The sequence below is a fragment of the Panthera tigris genome, chromosome A3 (assembly GCF_018350195.1).
Source record: "Panthera tigris isolate Pti1 chromosome A3, P.tigris_Pti1_mat1.1, whole genome shotgun sequence".
NCBI classification, from domain to species: Eukaryota; Metazoa; Chordata; class Mammalia; order Carnivora; family Felidae; genus Panthera; species Panthera tigris.
In genome coordinates this window covers 36,120,913-36,137,903 of record NC_056662.1, presented here as the reverse complement: position 1 = coordinate 36,137,903, position 16,991 = coordinate 36,120,913, and the positions used below count along the sequence as shown (strand labels likewise).

The 16,991-nt window shown below is 37.1% G+C and overlaps 1 protein-coding gene across 2 annotated transcripts in view; it reads right to left on the bottom strand.

Annotated features, from left to right (window-relative positions):
- Positions 1 to 16,991, bottom strand: part of LOC102958094 (SLX4 interacting protein) — a 180,021-nt gene that overhangs the window by 22,552 nt on the left and 140,478 nt on the right. For both annotated transcript variants that reach the window (XM_042980910.1, XM_007086811.3), the window contains exon 5: positions 2,587 to 2,664. In XM_042980910.1, coding sequence (XP_042836844.1) covers positions 2,587 to 2,664 — 78 coding nt within the window. The remainder of the gene's footprint in view (positions 1 to 2,586; positions 2,665 to 16,991) is intronic.

Genomic DNA, 16,991 nt, shown 5'->3' with positions numbered 1-16,991 from the left:
ATAAGGAAATAGTAAAATATGCAAGAGCAAAGATGATATAATTACACCTCAGTCACATTACTCTATTATTACAACTTCTTTTATTTTTTTCTAACATTTATTTGTTTTTGAGAGAGAGAGAGAGACAGAGTGCAAGGAGGAGAGGGAGTCACAGAATCTGAAGCAGGCTCCAGGCTCTGAGCTGTCAGCACAGAGCCCTACGCAGGGCAGAACTCACAAATTGTGAGATCATGACCTGAGCCGAAGTCGGTCACCCAGCTGACTGAGTCACCCGGGTGCCCCTATTATTACAACTTCTTAAAGCAAGAAGTGCTGGGTTGGGGGGAGGGCTGCAGGAATCTCAGAGCTGGACACCCCAACATTCAATGAAATAAGAATATAAGATGGTAAATGGCATCTGTATCTCTCCTCCTCTCATCTGTCTGTCCATCCATTCATGAATTCACTTATGTATGCAGCCTCCACCTATGTCTGGAGTGGTGTTTAGCTGATGCTAATAGTATATATTCTGGGTGGGAGGTAAGGATCTTCTCCTTTCTTTATACTTGGTTGTATTGCTTTCATATTTTTCATAATACTTGTATATCATATTTATAACACAAAGACATTTTTCTAAAAGAGAAAACTTCCCTCTTAGATATGACCAACATTTTTAAAGAGGGATATTATGAATCAAATAAGTGAAGCTTTTCACATACTTTGCTCATTTCCAACAATGAATGACAATGTGAGGGACTGACTGATAGAAGCCAAGCATGAAGGTAGTGGTTACATATACACACAACTTAAACACAGTTAACACCACACCACCTGACTAGGTTAAATTACACCAAAGGCCTAATGAGTTGATGTTTTAGTAATAGCCATCTCCTTACCTCTCCCCTGGACCACTGCTGTCTCCTTGGTGATCACTCTTCCCTATTCTAATTCATCCTACTCAGTGCAAGCAGGTTAACAGTTCTAAAAAAATATTTCCACTTATCCTGCTCAAAACCCCATTGTGGATCCTCAGTACCCATCACATGATGTGCAAACTTCAAAGCCCTCCATGAGTGGGGTCTAACCTGTCCTTCTGGTCTCACTCCCACTAGTCCTCCTCATGTAGAAATCTCCATTTCAGAGGGCCTGAGTGTGTTGAAACTTCAACCCCTCTTAGATGTTCTATCTTGTAAGAGACTAGGGATAGATTTAAAAACAAACAAAAAATAATAATAATAAATAAAGTCATTAATATTTATTCATTAATTCTTAAAATTTCTTATTGAAGTAAGTGATAAGTAGTCTGCTTCCCACTTTCTGGAAGGGGGAACTAAGCTCGCCAGCCAAAAATCATGACATTGAAATACTAGCGGATCAGAATTTAAATTAAAAATGATCAGTTCCGGGGTGCCTGGGTGGCTCAGTCGGTTAAGCATCCGACTTCGGCTCAGGTCATGATCTCGCGATTTATGAGTTCGAGCCCTGCGTCGGGCTCTGTGCTGACAGCTCAGAGCCTGCAGCCTGCTTTGGATTCTGTGTCTCCTCCTCTCTCTGCTCCTCCCACGCTCATGCTCTGTCTCTCTCTGTCTCTCGATAATAAATGTTTAAAAAAAATTTTTTTTAAATAAAAATGATCAGTTCTATTCAATAATTTCTCTGTTTTGTCCTTCCATTTCTTCCTCTGAAAAGTAACAATACTAGAATGATGCATTTTGAACATTTTGGAGCCAGGTATTATATAAACAGAAAGCAACCTCTGTACACTTCTTCTTTGCTTAAGTCATAACTGAAACTTTTATCATTTTAATATTTAAATAAAGATTTAGGCAATAGCAATCTTTACCATACAGATAGCCTTCATTTTAACAGACAGATACCAGGTTAAGGGCTTATTTTACTAAGAGAATTGAACAAAGTGGAAAGCCCCAGTAAGAGAGTAATATATTTGAGTGACACTTAAAGTTTAAAAAGTGTAGATAATTGTGAAGATTCCAAGAGCAAACCTCCATACAGTTTATTTTCAAAGTCCTTGTTTCATATCTTATATATTAAAGTCATCCAAGGAAGTTCAGTTAGAGTTTCTTTCCAATGTTCAGATCAGCTTGGAGAATTGTCATTAGCATCTGACTTTATTGTTGTTGGCTGGACGTGTTTGACATCATTTCCTCAGCAGACATCTTGACTTGGGGGAAAGGAGGGGGGAAGCTGGCCTTGTCACACACCTAAGAAAGGCTCTGACAGCTCTGGGCTGGGAAAGCATTTTCTCGTGTACACACTTGCTCTGTATCCCAGGGACTTGGTGTGCATAAAGATGAAGTGATTCATGGTGTAACTGCCTGTCAAATCATTCTGGAAGCTCAATGAAAGTGCTGAGATGCAGCAGGAAAGTAAAGCCTGATGTGGCCCAGCTCACAGTTCTCAGACAGGCAGTAAAACAGTGAAAATTGAAAAAAAAAATCACAAATGTTTAGAAATACTCTCAATCAGTATTTCAATTTTACAAAGGCAACGAAGAAAGTTGTAATATTCATTCCTTAATTTTCATTCCTTCTCTAGGACAAGCTAATAGTGCAAAATGCTTGACAATCCAAGATATCAGCTTCTTACCAGTATTCTGTGAACTTCTGAAACAGTGGAGGCGTATCCCTCTCTTGAGGAAATAGGCTGTGATTTGAAAGCCATAACCTATAAGGTAAAAGAGGATATCATTAGATTACAAGTTTGTTTGCCACTAAATCCCACAGCCCTCCCTAGTGCCTACCATGTAGTATGTGTTCAATAATTATTTAACAAATGAAAGATTAAAAAGAATCAATAGAGGGATTCACATGAGAGAAAGGGGTAAATATTACACTATGAGCTCTTCTAGGAGGACTGGCCAGAGCACCTGGTTGGGATTGTCTCCAGTGCCTTAAGTGGCTCAGTTACTTTATCTGTTACAATGAATTCAACCAAGAATTCTCTACCCAGCAAGATTATCATTCCAAACTGTAGGAGAGATTAAGAGCTTTCCAGAAAAGCAAAAGCTAAAAGAATTCATCACCCCTTAACCGGCCATACAAGAAATGCTAACAGGCCTTCTTTAAGCCCAAGAGAAATGGAACTATTAATTATAACAACAAAAAAAAACATATATTAAAGTAAAAAATCTCACTGGAAAAGTAAAATATATAACACAGGTAGTGGAGCGAGCACTTACAAAGCAAGCATGAAGGTTAAAAGACAAAGGTAGTAAATTTCCCTCAAATTACAATAATTAGTTACAGGCAGCAGAAAATGTAAAGATGTAAAATGTGTCATCAAAAATATAAAACATGGGAAAGGAGTAATACGGTAAAGTTTTGGAACGTATTTAAAATTAAGTTGCTATCAACTTAAAACAGACTGCTATTTACATATGATATTTTATGTGAACCTTGTGGTAACCATGAGGAAAAAATACATAATAAATACAAAAAGAAAATGAGAAAAGAATCTAAAGATAACACTAAAGAAAGCCATCAAACCAAAAAAGAAGAGAGAAAGAGAAGAAAGGAATAGAGAGGAACTACAAAAACAACAAGAAAATAATTAACAAAATGGCAATAAGCATATACTTATCAATAATTACTTTAAATGTAAATGGTCTAAAATCACCAGTCAAAAGATACAGAGTGCTAAATGGATAACAAACAAACAAACAATCAAAAAACAACAAGAAGACCCATCTATATGCGCCTACAAGATATTCACTTCAGAAGTAAGAACACAGACTGAAAGTGAGGGATGGAAAAAGGTATTCCAGGCAAATGGAAATGAAAAGAATGCTGGAGTAGGTATACTCAGATAAAACAACATAAACTTTAAAACAGACTGTAATAAAAAACAAAAGAAGGCGTTACATAAAGATGTCAATCCAATAAGAAAATGTAACATTTATAAATATATATGCACCATATAAAGCAAACACTAACAGACCTAAAGGGAGAAATTGAAACCAATACAGTAATACCAGGAGACTTTAATACCCCACTTTCATCAATGGATAGATCATCCAGACAACATCAACAAAAAATTAAAACAGAAACATCAGCTTTAAATAACACGTTAGACCAGACAGACTTAATAGATATATACACTCTATCCAAAGGAATACACATTCTTCTCAAGCGATCATGGAACATACTCCAGGACAGATCACAAGTTGGGCCACAAAACAAATCTCAATAATTTCAAGAAAACTGAAATCATATCAAGCATCTCTTCCAACCACAATGGTATAAAACTAGAAATTCATTAGAAGAAATAAGAAAAAATATAAAAATATTAAACAACAAATAATTAAACAACCAATGGGTTATTGAAGGAACCAAAGGGGAAATTAAAAAATAATCTACAACCAGTGAAAATAAAAACAGGACATACCAAAATACATAGGATGCAGCAAACGCAGTTCCATGAGGGAAATTCATACCTCAAGAAATAAACAAACAATTCAAATAAACAATCTAGCTCTGCAACTAAAGAATTAGGAAAGAAGAACAAGCAAGACCCTAAATTTACAGAAGAAAGGAAATAATGATGACTAGAAGAGAAATAGACACTAAAAAGACATTAGAAAAAAATCAATGAAGAAAGAGCTAGTTCTTTGAAAAGATAAATGATACCGAAAAATCTTAGCTAGACTTGCCAAGAAAAAAGACAGAAGAGAACTCAAATAAAATCAGAGATGTTACAACCAATACCGCAGAAATACAAAGGGTTGTAAGAAACTACTATGAAAAATTATATGCCAAAAAACTGTACAACCTTGAAGAAATGAATAAATTCCTAGAAACCTACAATCTCCCAAGATTGCATAATGAAGAAATAGAAAATCTAAATACACCAATTACTAGTAAGGAGATTGAAAGCGTACTGAAAAACCTCCCAACAACAAAAGTCCAGGACCAGATGGCTTCACTGGAGAATTCTACTAAACATTCAAAGAAAATTTAACACCTATCCTTTTCAACTCTTCCAAAAACTGAAGGAGGGAAAGCTTCCAAACATATTTTACAAGGTGAGCATTACCCTGATACCAAAACCAGAGCAAGGGCTCCACAAAAAAAGAAAATTAAAAGCAATATCCTTGGGGTGCCAAAGGTGGCTCAGGCAGTTGAGCATCCAACTCTTGATTTTGGTTCAGGTCAAGATCCCAGGGTTGTGGGATGGAGCCCCGCATTGGGTTCTGCACCAAGCAAAGATCCTGCTTGGGATTCTCTCTCTCTCTCCCTCTGCCCCTCTCCCCTAAGGCATGCACATTGTCTAACAAAACCCTCAATATCCTTGATGAACATAGATCCCCAAATCCACAACAAATATTAGCAAAACAAATCCAACAATACATTAAAAGAATCATACACCATGATCAAGTGAGATTTATTCCAGTGATGCCAGGATGGTCCAACATCTGCAAATCAATCAACACTGAACATCACATTAACAAAATTAAAGATAAAATCACATAATCATCTCAATAGATGTGGGGAAAAAGAATATCTGACAAAATGCAAGACCCATCTAGGATAAAAACTCAATAAGTGGGTATGGAGGAAATATACCTCAGTGTAATCAAAACCACATATGACAATCCTATAGCTAACATCACACTTAATGGTGAAAAGCTGAAAGCTCTAACATCAGAACCAAGACAAGGATGCCCACCCTCACCACTTTTATTCAACATAGTCTCAGAAGTCCTAGCCATAGCAATTAGGGAAGAAAAATAAATAAAAGGCATCCAAACCAGAAAAGAGGTAAAACTGTCTCTATTTGTAGATGACATGATACTATATATAGAAGAAAACTCTAAAGAATTCACCAAAAAAACCTGTTAGAACCAATGAATTCATTCAAGTTGCAGGACACAAAATCAATATACAAAAATCTGTGGTATTTCTATATATAACTAACAAAACATTAGAAAAAGAAATTTAGAAAACAATCCCATTTACAACCGCATCAGAAAAAGAGTAAAATACTTAGTAATAAATTTAACTAAGGAGATGAAAGACTTGAACACTGATAACTATAAGACACTGACAAAAGAAATTGAAGAAGATAAAAATAAATGGAAAAATATTCTGTGTTCATGGATTGGAATTAATATGGTGAATATGTCTATACTACCCAACATAATCTACAGATTAATGGCAACACCTATCAAAATTCCAGTGGCATACTTCACAGAACTAGAATAAACAATTCTAAAATTTGTATGGAACCAAAAAAGATGCCAAATAGCCAAAGTAATCTTGAGAAAGAAGAAAAAAGCTGGAGGTATCACACTTTCTGATTTCAAACTATACTACAAAGCTGTAGTAAATCAAAACACTATGGTATCGGTACAAAAACAGACACACAGACCAATGAAACAGAATAGAGAGCCCAGAAATAAACCCACACATATATGGACAGTTAGTTTATGACAAACAAGCCAAGGACATACAATAGAGAAAGGATGGTCTCTTCAGTCATGATGTTGGAAAAATCGGACAGCCACATGCGAGAGAATAAAACTAGACCGCTATTTTATACCATGCACAAAAATTAACTCAAAATGCATTAAAGACTTGAATGTTAAGACCTGAAACCATAAAATGCCTTGAAGAAAATATAAACTCCTTGACATCAGTCTTAGCAACATCCTTGTGGATCTGACTACAAAGACAAGGGAAACAAAAGTGAAAGTACACAAATAGGGCTACATCAAGCTTAAAACCTTCTACCCAACAAAGGAACTGTCAACAAAATGAACAGGCAACCCACTAAATGGAAGCAGATTTTTGCAAACTATATATCTGATAAGGAGTTAATATCCAAAATACATAAAAAATTCATACAACTTGACAACAACAAATCAACCAACCTGATTTAAAAATGGGCAGAAGATTTGAATCAACATTTCTCCAAAGAAGATATACAGATGACCAACAGGCACATGCAAAGGTGCTCAACACCAATTATTAGGAAAATGCATATTAAAACCACAATAAGAAAACACCTCACATCTGTTAGAATGGCTACTAAAAAACAAACGAACAAAAACAAGAAATTACAAATGTTAGTGAGGATGTGGAGAAAATGGAAACTTTGTGCACTGTTGGTGAGAATGTAAATTGGTGTAGCCACTATGGAAATTATAGTGGCCTCAAAAAATTAAGAACAGAACTACTGTATGACCCCTCAATTCCACTCTGAAATCTTTATCCAAAGAATATGAAAACACTAATTCAAAAAGATACATGCACCACTATGTTTACTGCAGCATTACTTACAATAGCCAAGATACGGAAACAGTCTAGGTGCTTATTGACAGATGGATGGATAAAGAGGATGTGGTACATTTATACCATGGACTACCCAAACATAAAAAATAATGAAATCTTGCCATTTACAACAACACAGGTGGACCTTGAAGATATTAGGCTAAATGAAGTAAGGCAGAGAAAGACAAATACTGTATTATTTCACTCATACATGGAGTCTGAAAAACCAAACAAATGAACAAACAAAACAGCAAGAGTAGTGGTTATGGGGCAGAGTTGGGGAGTGAAATGGGTCAAGAGGGTTAACTAGACAGTGACAGATGTTAAACAAGCTTCGTAGTGTATACAGATGTCGAATTATAAAGATGTACACCTGAAACTTACATTTAAAGGGAAGGGGGCATAGTCATGGTGAAATACTACCCTGTCCCTAAAAATGTATAAACTACAACTACAGGCGATATCAGAAAAAAAATCTCAAAAAAAAAAAAATGTCAAGTAAAGGTACAAAGGAGTACATTCCATATGAAAATGGAGACATTACCATTCATCTTATAGGGTAGCAACAGAATTTCACAAAAAGTACCAGCACAGTTCCTTCTTCTCTCTCTGCTTTCCTCCCTCCCTCCTCTCTTCCTTCCCTTCCACCCACCTCCAGGTATAAACTACTCTGTTGATGACTTTCTTAAAAACATTAAGTAAAACTGTCCTACCAAAGAGGGTAAGCATCTCCGGGTTGTAAAACAACCTCAGAGACAGTATTATATCCATGAAATTGAAAGGGCCAGGTGTTATAAGAGGTGGTCTCCAGGACCTTCAGATTTTTCAAAGTCCATGGTTATAATTGTTTTTGAAATAACTTTTATTTTAAAAAAATGCAAAGAAATTCCCACTTTTACGTTCAGTATCCTTCTCACACCCCTGTAGAAGATCCAGAACATCAGTGACTGCAGATTTGATGTCTGTCTACACAAGCTACAGCTTTGACAGCACAACTGCTTTAGTCATGGGGATTGTGAAATAAGAGTGACGTCTATGATAGCATAATCTCCAGATTTACAGAGATGAAATATATTTTTTCCTAAAACACTTGAAACAGATTGCATTTTGGTCATGTGCCTTTCTTCTGCTTAAAACGTCAAACAAAATATGTACACCACGGGCATTATTCTGAGTGCTTTAAAACAAATCCTTTATTCCTTAGGTCAGTGAGAGAATAGAAGTGATTTGCACATCTGTTTATCTGTCCTACTGCTGTGGGGGGGCTGGTGGAGACTGTAAGAAAGGATCTATGAATACAGACAGAAAAATTTTACAGTGATTTTGAAAGTAATGATTTATAATGTCAGTCTTCCAAAGGTGTGAATAACAATAAAATGCAGTATGTAAGTCATTCTGCCTTTGCTGGTAACACTTACAGCTCTAGTGATTAAGACTCGGATTTTCAAAAATCTTTTCCCTGTACAAAATATCCAGCAATAGAATGTTATTATCAGGAAGGGGCTAAATCTGAAGTCGACTATGAAAACTGCAGCTCCAATTCAGGAAGCATGGTATCTGGAGATACCTTGGGTGATAAAGAAAGCTTACTTGGTCAGTTAAGCAACAGTCTCAATATGACATGTTTCCCTACAGAAAAAGAGAGCAGTATGGGGCGACTGGGTGGCTCAGTTGGTTAAGCGTCCGACTTCGGCTCAAGTCATGATCTCGCGATCTGTGGGTTCGAGCCCCGCATCGGGCTCTGGGCTGACAGCTCAGAACCTGGAACCTGCTTCGGATTCTGTGTCTCCCTTTCTCTCTGCCCCTCCCCCACTTGTGCTCTGTCTCTCTCTGTCTACCAAAAATAAATAAATGTAAAAAAAAATTAAAAAAAAAGAAAAAAAAGAAAAAGAGAGCAGTATAAGAAAATTCTAAGTGATTTATGACTGAAATTACTAGGAGAACTGAGTATCTCCTATCCATCCCACCCCCCAGAATAGGATTATGCTAAAGAGAATCATTCCTAAACTGGGGACTTGTTATGATTTCAATGAATACCCCCCACCATGGCATCGACAAGAGAAATGGCAAACTTAACATGTAAAAAAGATTTTCACCTGCTTAATCCAAATTCCACTGGCCATAGGAAACTTTATTGTTTAAAGAGAACTTGAAGAGAGATTAAACACAAAAGATTCAGTTCTTATGGCAAACTAATTTTGATATATAAACAGAGAAAGTCACTGCCACTGAAATATACTGACTCGAAATGCTTACAGAGATGTATTTCATTTATCCATAGATAGCAGGCAGTGATAAAGACTACATTCTTATCTTTGCTCTTTAATGTAATTAACTTCACAGAGTTCAGCAGGCCACTGAGATTTCGTCCTTATTCAGAGCTAAAGCAAAGTTCCACTATTCTCTACAATCAAACAGCAACTTGGCAAAGAATCCAGGAGGCCCTTTGCTTTTCCCTTCTCCGGGCCTAAACCGCAAGCTTGCTAACACTGGTGTTCTAAATGCACAGAACTGGAGTCAGTAGGAGACTCGGGTTGGGGGACAAAATGGAAATCGTAAAGTGAGAATCTTTTCACTCGAAAACTACCTGGCAATGGCATTCTGAGATTCTGAGGCACTTGTAAATCACATTTAAGTATGTCTGTTTTCTTGCCAGCTATTGTGGTCCTCCTAAATCTGAGAAGACTGTCTTTAGACACAGGAAGAGACTGGGACTTAGAAGGAAAATTCTGTTGTGGAATCATCTTTCTACCAGGAGTCTTCAGATATGTGTATTTCTAGACATAATCCATATTTCTGCACTGCTTAATGTCATTTGACATCCAGTACTAACAAGAGTCTACCTTCTCCCCTGGCCTCCAAGCAGCCCCCAAAGTCTCCAGTTTATGCCTCTGGCATTCCAAACGTTGTAAAGAGCTGCTGCTTTATCTTCGTACAGACCTCCCAACCTCCGATGGGGCCCGAAATGATGATCTGTTACCACATTAACATCTTCTGACTCACCTGGTAGTTCATCAAAGAGAATTAAGTCTCTAAGAAAAGGAGGAGGGGTAGGGACTCGGTAATATTAATGAGAGAAAGGGTAGTCCATGTTTTAAGGACAAATCAGAGTTCTACTATTTTATTTCATATTCTGTCTAAATAAACCGCTCCAAAATGGCTTTATTAGAAATTCAGAGACTTCATGAATAGAAAGGGAAAAACAACAACAAAAAAATCAAATACAGGTTGAACAAATTCCACCCTGGCTTAGCAGAGTGGTAGATTAGTTTTAAGTAGTACCGTGTTGTAGTGAGTAATAGTTTTTAAGGGAGTGCTCGTGTATTTGGGTTGTTCTATTTCATAGTCCCAAGACACTGAGAACAAATATCCAACATGGAGTTTTTACTGTAAAACTATCCAGCTTCACTTGTTTTCCAAGAGACTCATAGCCAAGGTGATGTGAACTTCCCCTATGCTGTCAAGGCAAGTCCATGGTATAGCACATCACAATGAGAAGCCCTCTCCCACAGCTCTTCTGAGACCACGTGGAGCCTGGGAAAATGCCTCCAAGTGGCCTGCTGAGCCATCAGGACTGCAGGACAGGTAAGCACTGCTTCCTAGCTGGCCCCACCCAACACAGCCTGGCTCTCCTCCAGCCAAGCCTTGTCCCAAACAAGGCAACCTCAAAGTAGGAAGGCCTATTTTGTCCCATAATACTTCTCTCCCTGAGATGACCTCTTCATTATCAGTAACATCACTGACAATGATGAAAAATGTCAAACATCCAGAAAAGTAGAAAAACAGTGCCATGACCCCCCAAACCCCACCATCTAAACTCAATAATGGTTAATATTCTGTCATGTTTCAAATACATATTTGGTAAACCATTTCAAAATACATTAGATGTCATGACACTTTACTCCTAAATATGTGAGCACAGACTCACATATAACAAGACATCCTCCTATATCACCAAGATAGTATGATCAAAACTGAGCATGACATTATTGGTCTGTCAAATAACCAGTCCATACTCAAATTTCCCAAACTATCCCCAAAATGTGTATCAATGAACCTCCTCTTGAATTAGAATCCAACCAAAGATCATGCATTGCATTTGGTTATGTCTCTTACATTCCTGTAATCTAGAATAATGTCTCCCTTCCTTTTATTCTTAATTATGACCTTTTAAAGGGATCAGGCTAGTTGTCCTGTAGAGTGACCTCCATTCAGAATTTGCAGTTAAAAAAAATAAGATCTCAGTTGCCTAAATACAAATTTTCAACCTGCATGCTCTTTTACAATGCCAGCCCTTTATTAGTTTTGACAGCTTCCTTTAAGTTCTGCAGGAAAGAGCAGGTTCAAACTAACACTGTAATTATAATTCAAAGTCTGGAACACAGATGACTTGAATATTTAGTCCTAAAGATAATTTCAAAGAAGTGAGATCTTAAATTTATAAACACTTTAATTTTTAGCAAAGGTAAGCAGGTGGGGTAGTGGTCTCATTCTTGTTCTAAGAAAGGGCACTTTGTGACAATCAGATGACTGTGTGCTGACCTGGAAGCAGCTCCACACTATGTACCAGTTCAGACTTGTGACTGTTTCCAGTCTGAGGTCATGAGTCAGCTCTCATTCTCCATCTGAAGACCTGGTGAGATTTAATAAGAGGGTAGGAAGAAAGGGGCTGATAGCTACTGAGTACTGACAATGTCTTCATCCATGCTAGACTAGACCAGGAACATATACAGCCATTTTAAAAAATGAAGAATATGTGTGTTTTAAAGCTATTTCATTCAGGAAAAAATGAATTATAACTCATTACTTCTGAAACTGTCCATTCAGTAAGTCACATCTGTCCTTATAAGATGGCCAACGGTAGAGAAATCACAAGTGTGATATCATCACTTAGAACATATACAGGGAGGGGCGCCTGGGTGGCGCAGTCGGTTAAGCGTCCGACTTCAGCCAGGTCACGATCTCGCGGTCCGTGAGTTCGAGCCCCGCGTCAGGCTCTGGGCTGATGGCTCGGAGCCTGGAGCCTGTTTCCGATTCTGTGTCTCCCTCTCTCTCTGCCCCTCCCCCGTTCATGCTCTGTCTCTCTCTGTCCCAAAAATAAATAAAAAATGTTGAAAAAAAAAAATTTTTAAAAAAAATAAAAATAAAAAAGAACATAGAACATATACAGGGAGGTTGGGTGTGAGATGGAGACTTTGGAAAAGCCCTTATGGGGCCCTTTGAAACATGTTATAGGCCTAAGTGTGATCTTCACCATTGTTGGTGATGGGTGGGGTTGGGGACAGGGGTTGCTCTGTGGGAACCAAAAAACAAGTCTTACCATAAGTTTAAGAACACACACACACACACACAGGATCCTAGTTTAAGACCACAACTGGGAAACAATTTGGGTGGGTAAGTGGAATATTTGGTCCTGGGCTAAAAATTTCACTTATTACCCAAGATATTTAGAGACTCCAAAAGGATCCCTTGAGATAACATTTCACGTTCTTAAATAAGGACAGTACTGGACGCTGAGTCACAATAAAGCTATGTCTATTTGAGGCCAAAACAAATGGGGCAAACTAGTTAGTTCCATGAAAAAAAAAAAAAAACAAACAAACCAAAAACCTACGAACAAAATGATTACTTGAGGCCAAATTTACTTAGAAAAACAATTTTCTACCTGTCACTTCATTGGCTTTGTATGCAATACCACTGGCCCCATGTGCTATTAATTTTACTATCTATGGGACCATCAAAGAATGTTACCATTCAGTGAGAAAGCTCAGGCAGACAAAAATTAGAATAAAACAAATTGAGAAATTATTACTTTAGCTTTCTTTCCCATACTGCTTTCCTATTTTTTTTTTTTTTGTTTATAAAAATATGCCCTTAACATCAGGTATGAAAACCATGTTTAGATAATGTTCAAGCACAGACAAAATGATATTCAAAATGATGGCTCCCACAATCATAACTCTGCCAGACGATGCATAATAATGAGGACGATAGAACTGGGCACTTATGAAAATCTCAAAGTTCCCTACAAAACCCTTCACTCACCTTTAAATAACTATGTATAAAAGAAACAGAGATTTTGTTTATTTATTTTGAGAGAGAGAAAGAGTGCAAGAGGGGGAGGAGCAAAGAGAGAAAGGAAAAGAGAGAATCCCAAGCAGGCTCTGTAGTGTCAGCATGGAACCCGACATTGGGCTTGATCTCACAAGCTGTGAGATCATAACCTGAACCAGAATCAAGAGTTGGAAGTTTATTCAACTGAGCCACCCAGGTGACCCAAGAAACAGATCTTTTATTTCTAAATGAGGGAGCTGGTTGTTTGAACTGTTGGCTGTTCAAGCAGGCCGCTCTTGCAACAACTTTCAAACTTCCTGTGTATAAGATGAGAAGCACCAGATGAAGTATATCCTCTGTGGCCTCCCTCTCTTGCAGGGGGTCCATTCCAACTCTGAGATTCTATGACCATGTGCAATGAGAAAAAGAGTTGATGAACCACTGGACTATTCGAACAGGATTGCAGAATCACAGGACAAGAAACATCTTTGAACAGCCATCTAGCTCACTTCCTGCTTATTAGCCAGGATCATATTTAAATCATATTTTAAAAACACCACCAAATGCCAAATGAGAAGATGCCAAACCTAGGCATGTGTGACTTAATTCTTCCTTTACCATTTGAAATGAGATTGCAAACTTTGATGCTTTAAAGGACAAGACAGCAAAAAGGCTGGGTTTGGACTCTGGAAACCAGAGAAAGCACATGCCTGGTTAAAAGGGGACAGAAGCTATTGAACTCCAGCATCAGCTGCCACTGGAAATTAGGGCACCAGGGTACCAAATTTTAGGCCTTTCCAGAAAAGCTAAATATCTAAATTTTTATATGAAATCTCCCAAATTTTAAATTAGCAATGAACTAAAATATAGCAGTCCAAGTACAGTTTTTCTGAAGGCAGCTTCAGCTTTGCACCACCAGTTGACAATTTGTAATCTAAATTCCTCGCACTACAGTTGAAGTTCATTTTCTTGTGTTCTGCTTTCAGCAGAGATGAAAGAAAGCTGGCTGCTACCAAATGCCTGGAGATAGGTAGTCAGTTTCAATCTAGTCATTTATTCTAAGCTAAATAAACCCAGGTCCTTAACCTCACTACACAGGACATGTTTATCTACATTTAAATCATTCTGACACCTCTAAGTCCTGACATTAAAGATACACAGCTAAGGGTTTGACTCAATGTGGGGGAAAATGAAAAGATTATGCAATTTTAGAAATCATTAATCGTATGAATGTGTGAGATCTGTAGTTTAAAAATCACAAAACTTACATTTTTTAAAAAAAGGACTTGGAAGGTTTGAGTAAAACACCAAGTTCTGGGTTGGAAGGGCTAATTGTTATAAAGATGTGCATTGTTCCCATATTTATTTATTTAACAAACATGTACTGAATGCCTATTACGTACCAGACAATTCCAATCAGGATCACAATGAAAACATTTTTGTGTGTGCGTGGTAAGAGTAGGGAGCAATTTCAAAGTTGCCAAATTAATTCTAAAATTAATCTAGAAGAATAGACAAATAAGAACAGCTACATGAAAAAACTCAAAATGAAAAAAAATTCTAATTCAAAGTAATGTATATATAATGTGTTTTAAAAAAAACCAACTAGACAAAAATAAAAAGGTTTATAAAGTTAAATCACCAATAATCCAACCACCCAGAAACAGTTACTTTTTTCACCTTGACTTTTGATGACCTCCAGATCTTTTCTGAAGACATATAAACACACATATATTCCTATTTCTTTTTACAAAAATGGAATCACATGACAAAAGCTGCTTTATAACCTGATTTTTCTTTAAAAAACTCAATGTACATGAACTTTGTGTATGTTACCACTTAGGAATCCACTTTCACTCTTTTCCAATTTAATATTCACTAGAAGATGGTTCCTACTGATCTGTAAAGCTGGTTCTGCCATATACAGGCCTCTCTCTTTTTTAATGTTTGTTTATTTTTGAGAGAGATACAGACAGAGTCAGAGCAGGGGAGGGGCAGAGAGAGAGGGAGACAACAGAATCCGGAGCAGGCTTTAGGCTTCGAGATGTCAGCACAGAGCCCGACACTGGGCTTGAACCCACGAACCACAAGATCATGACCCAATCTGAAGTCAGACATCTAACCTAATGAGCCACCCAGGCGCCCCTAGGCCTCTCTTTTAGAGTTATTTTATTCCATTGACTTATCAGTCAATATGCACTGTATTAATTACCTAAGCTTTATTTACAATAAACCTTAATATCCAGTAGGGCAAGTTCCTTTCTTGACCCTCGAAGCTGTTTCTAGTCCTCATCAAGAATTACTCCTGGTCCTTTATGCTTTCCTATAGCTTTTAATGTTAGCTTGTCAAGTTGCATGAAAAAATTGACAGTTTGATTAGAAAGGCCCTGAATTTATAGACCAATTTGGAGACAAATGGGACTTCCTATATATTTGACACGGCAGACCTCCCAATTATTTTTGAGGACTTAAAAAAAACGTCTTTCAGTAAAGTTTAGAATTTTTCTATGTAACATTCTTGCATACTTTATTAAGTTTATTATGAGGTACTTCCTATTTTTTATTGTTGCCATCACATATATTGCTTCCTAAAAATTACATTTTCAAATTGTCTGCTGTTGCAATTGACTTTTGTATGCTGACCTGCAACTGAAAAATCTATTAAACCCTCTTATTAATTCTAATAATTGGTCACTATATTTCCCTTAGACTTTTCATGACACTTTTATTCTTTATTTCCAAATTTCCCATCTGTATTTTTTCTCCTGACTTATAGTTTGGGCTAGAATCTCCAGTAAATGTTGAATATTGTTCCTAGTAGGAATCGCTGTGGTACCCTTGATTATAAAAGGAACACTTTTAGTGATTTAGCAATGAGAACAGTATTTGTTTCCATTTCACCTAAGTTTTCAAATTTATTAGCTTTTGTAATAGGCACATCACAGATTTGTGGCTCTGTCCTTAAGGACATGCAGTGAACTGCTTTCTCCTACAATGTTTATGTAGACTATCTTCTGTTCTATATTTTCTATTCAGCATTTGTTTGTAACAAACATTCTCCTCAAATTTGTAACAAACAAATCCCCTCAGTTGGGATTTGTATCCCATTTTAAAATGTGCTAGGTCTTTTTTCAATTTTTGATGTGTTCACTTGAGTTATGTACAAAAACAGTAAACATTCCCAAAGTTTATCATCAATCCTGCTATCTCACAGTTCTTAAATAAACCACTATGAAGTTTAAGTAACCACCAACTAGTCTAGAGTCTTTCCAAGGCCCAATCATAAGCCCACTGCTCATATTTAAATCACATGGGGAGTCGGAAGCTCCAAGGCTGGGGTCATTTTCAACTCTACAGATTCTTGTATCCCTAGCACCCAAGAATCTGATGTAGATCTGGGAAAGTTGCAGACACTTGTATTCTTTTTGAAGAGTTCCAAGGGATTCTGATGCACAGTTCAGGTTTGGAAGTCACTGCTCTAAATCTTATTTTATTGAGTTACTGGTATGGAATTAGTAGCAAGAGTCTTGCTAGAGTAATGGTGGTGGTACATTACAAAGTTCTTGAAGATAAACACAAAATGCAAGTCCTATAAGTGAATATAAGAGAGAAATCACCCTTGCTCCTTAAACACAAACAAAGAGGCCTCTAGCAGGAGCACTATAGCAA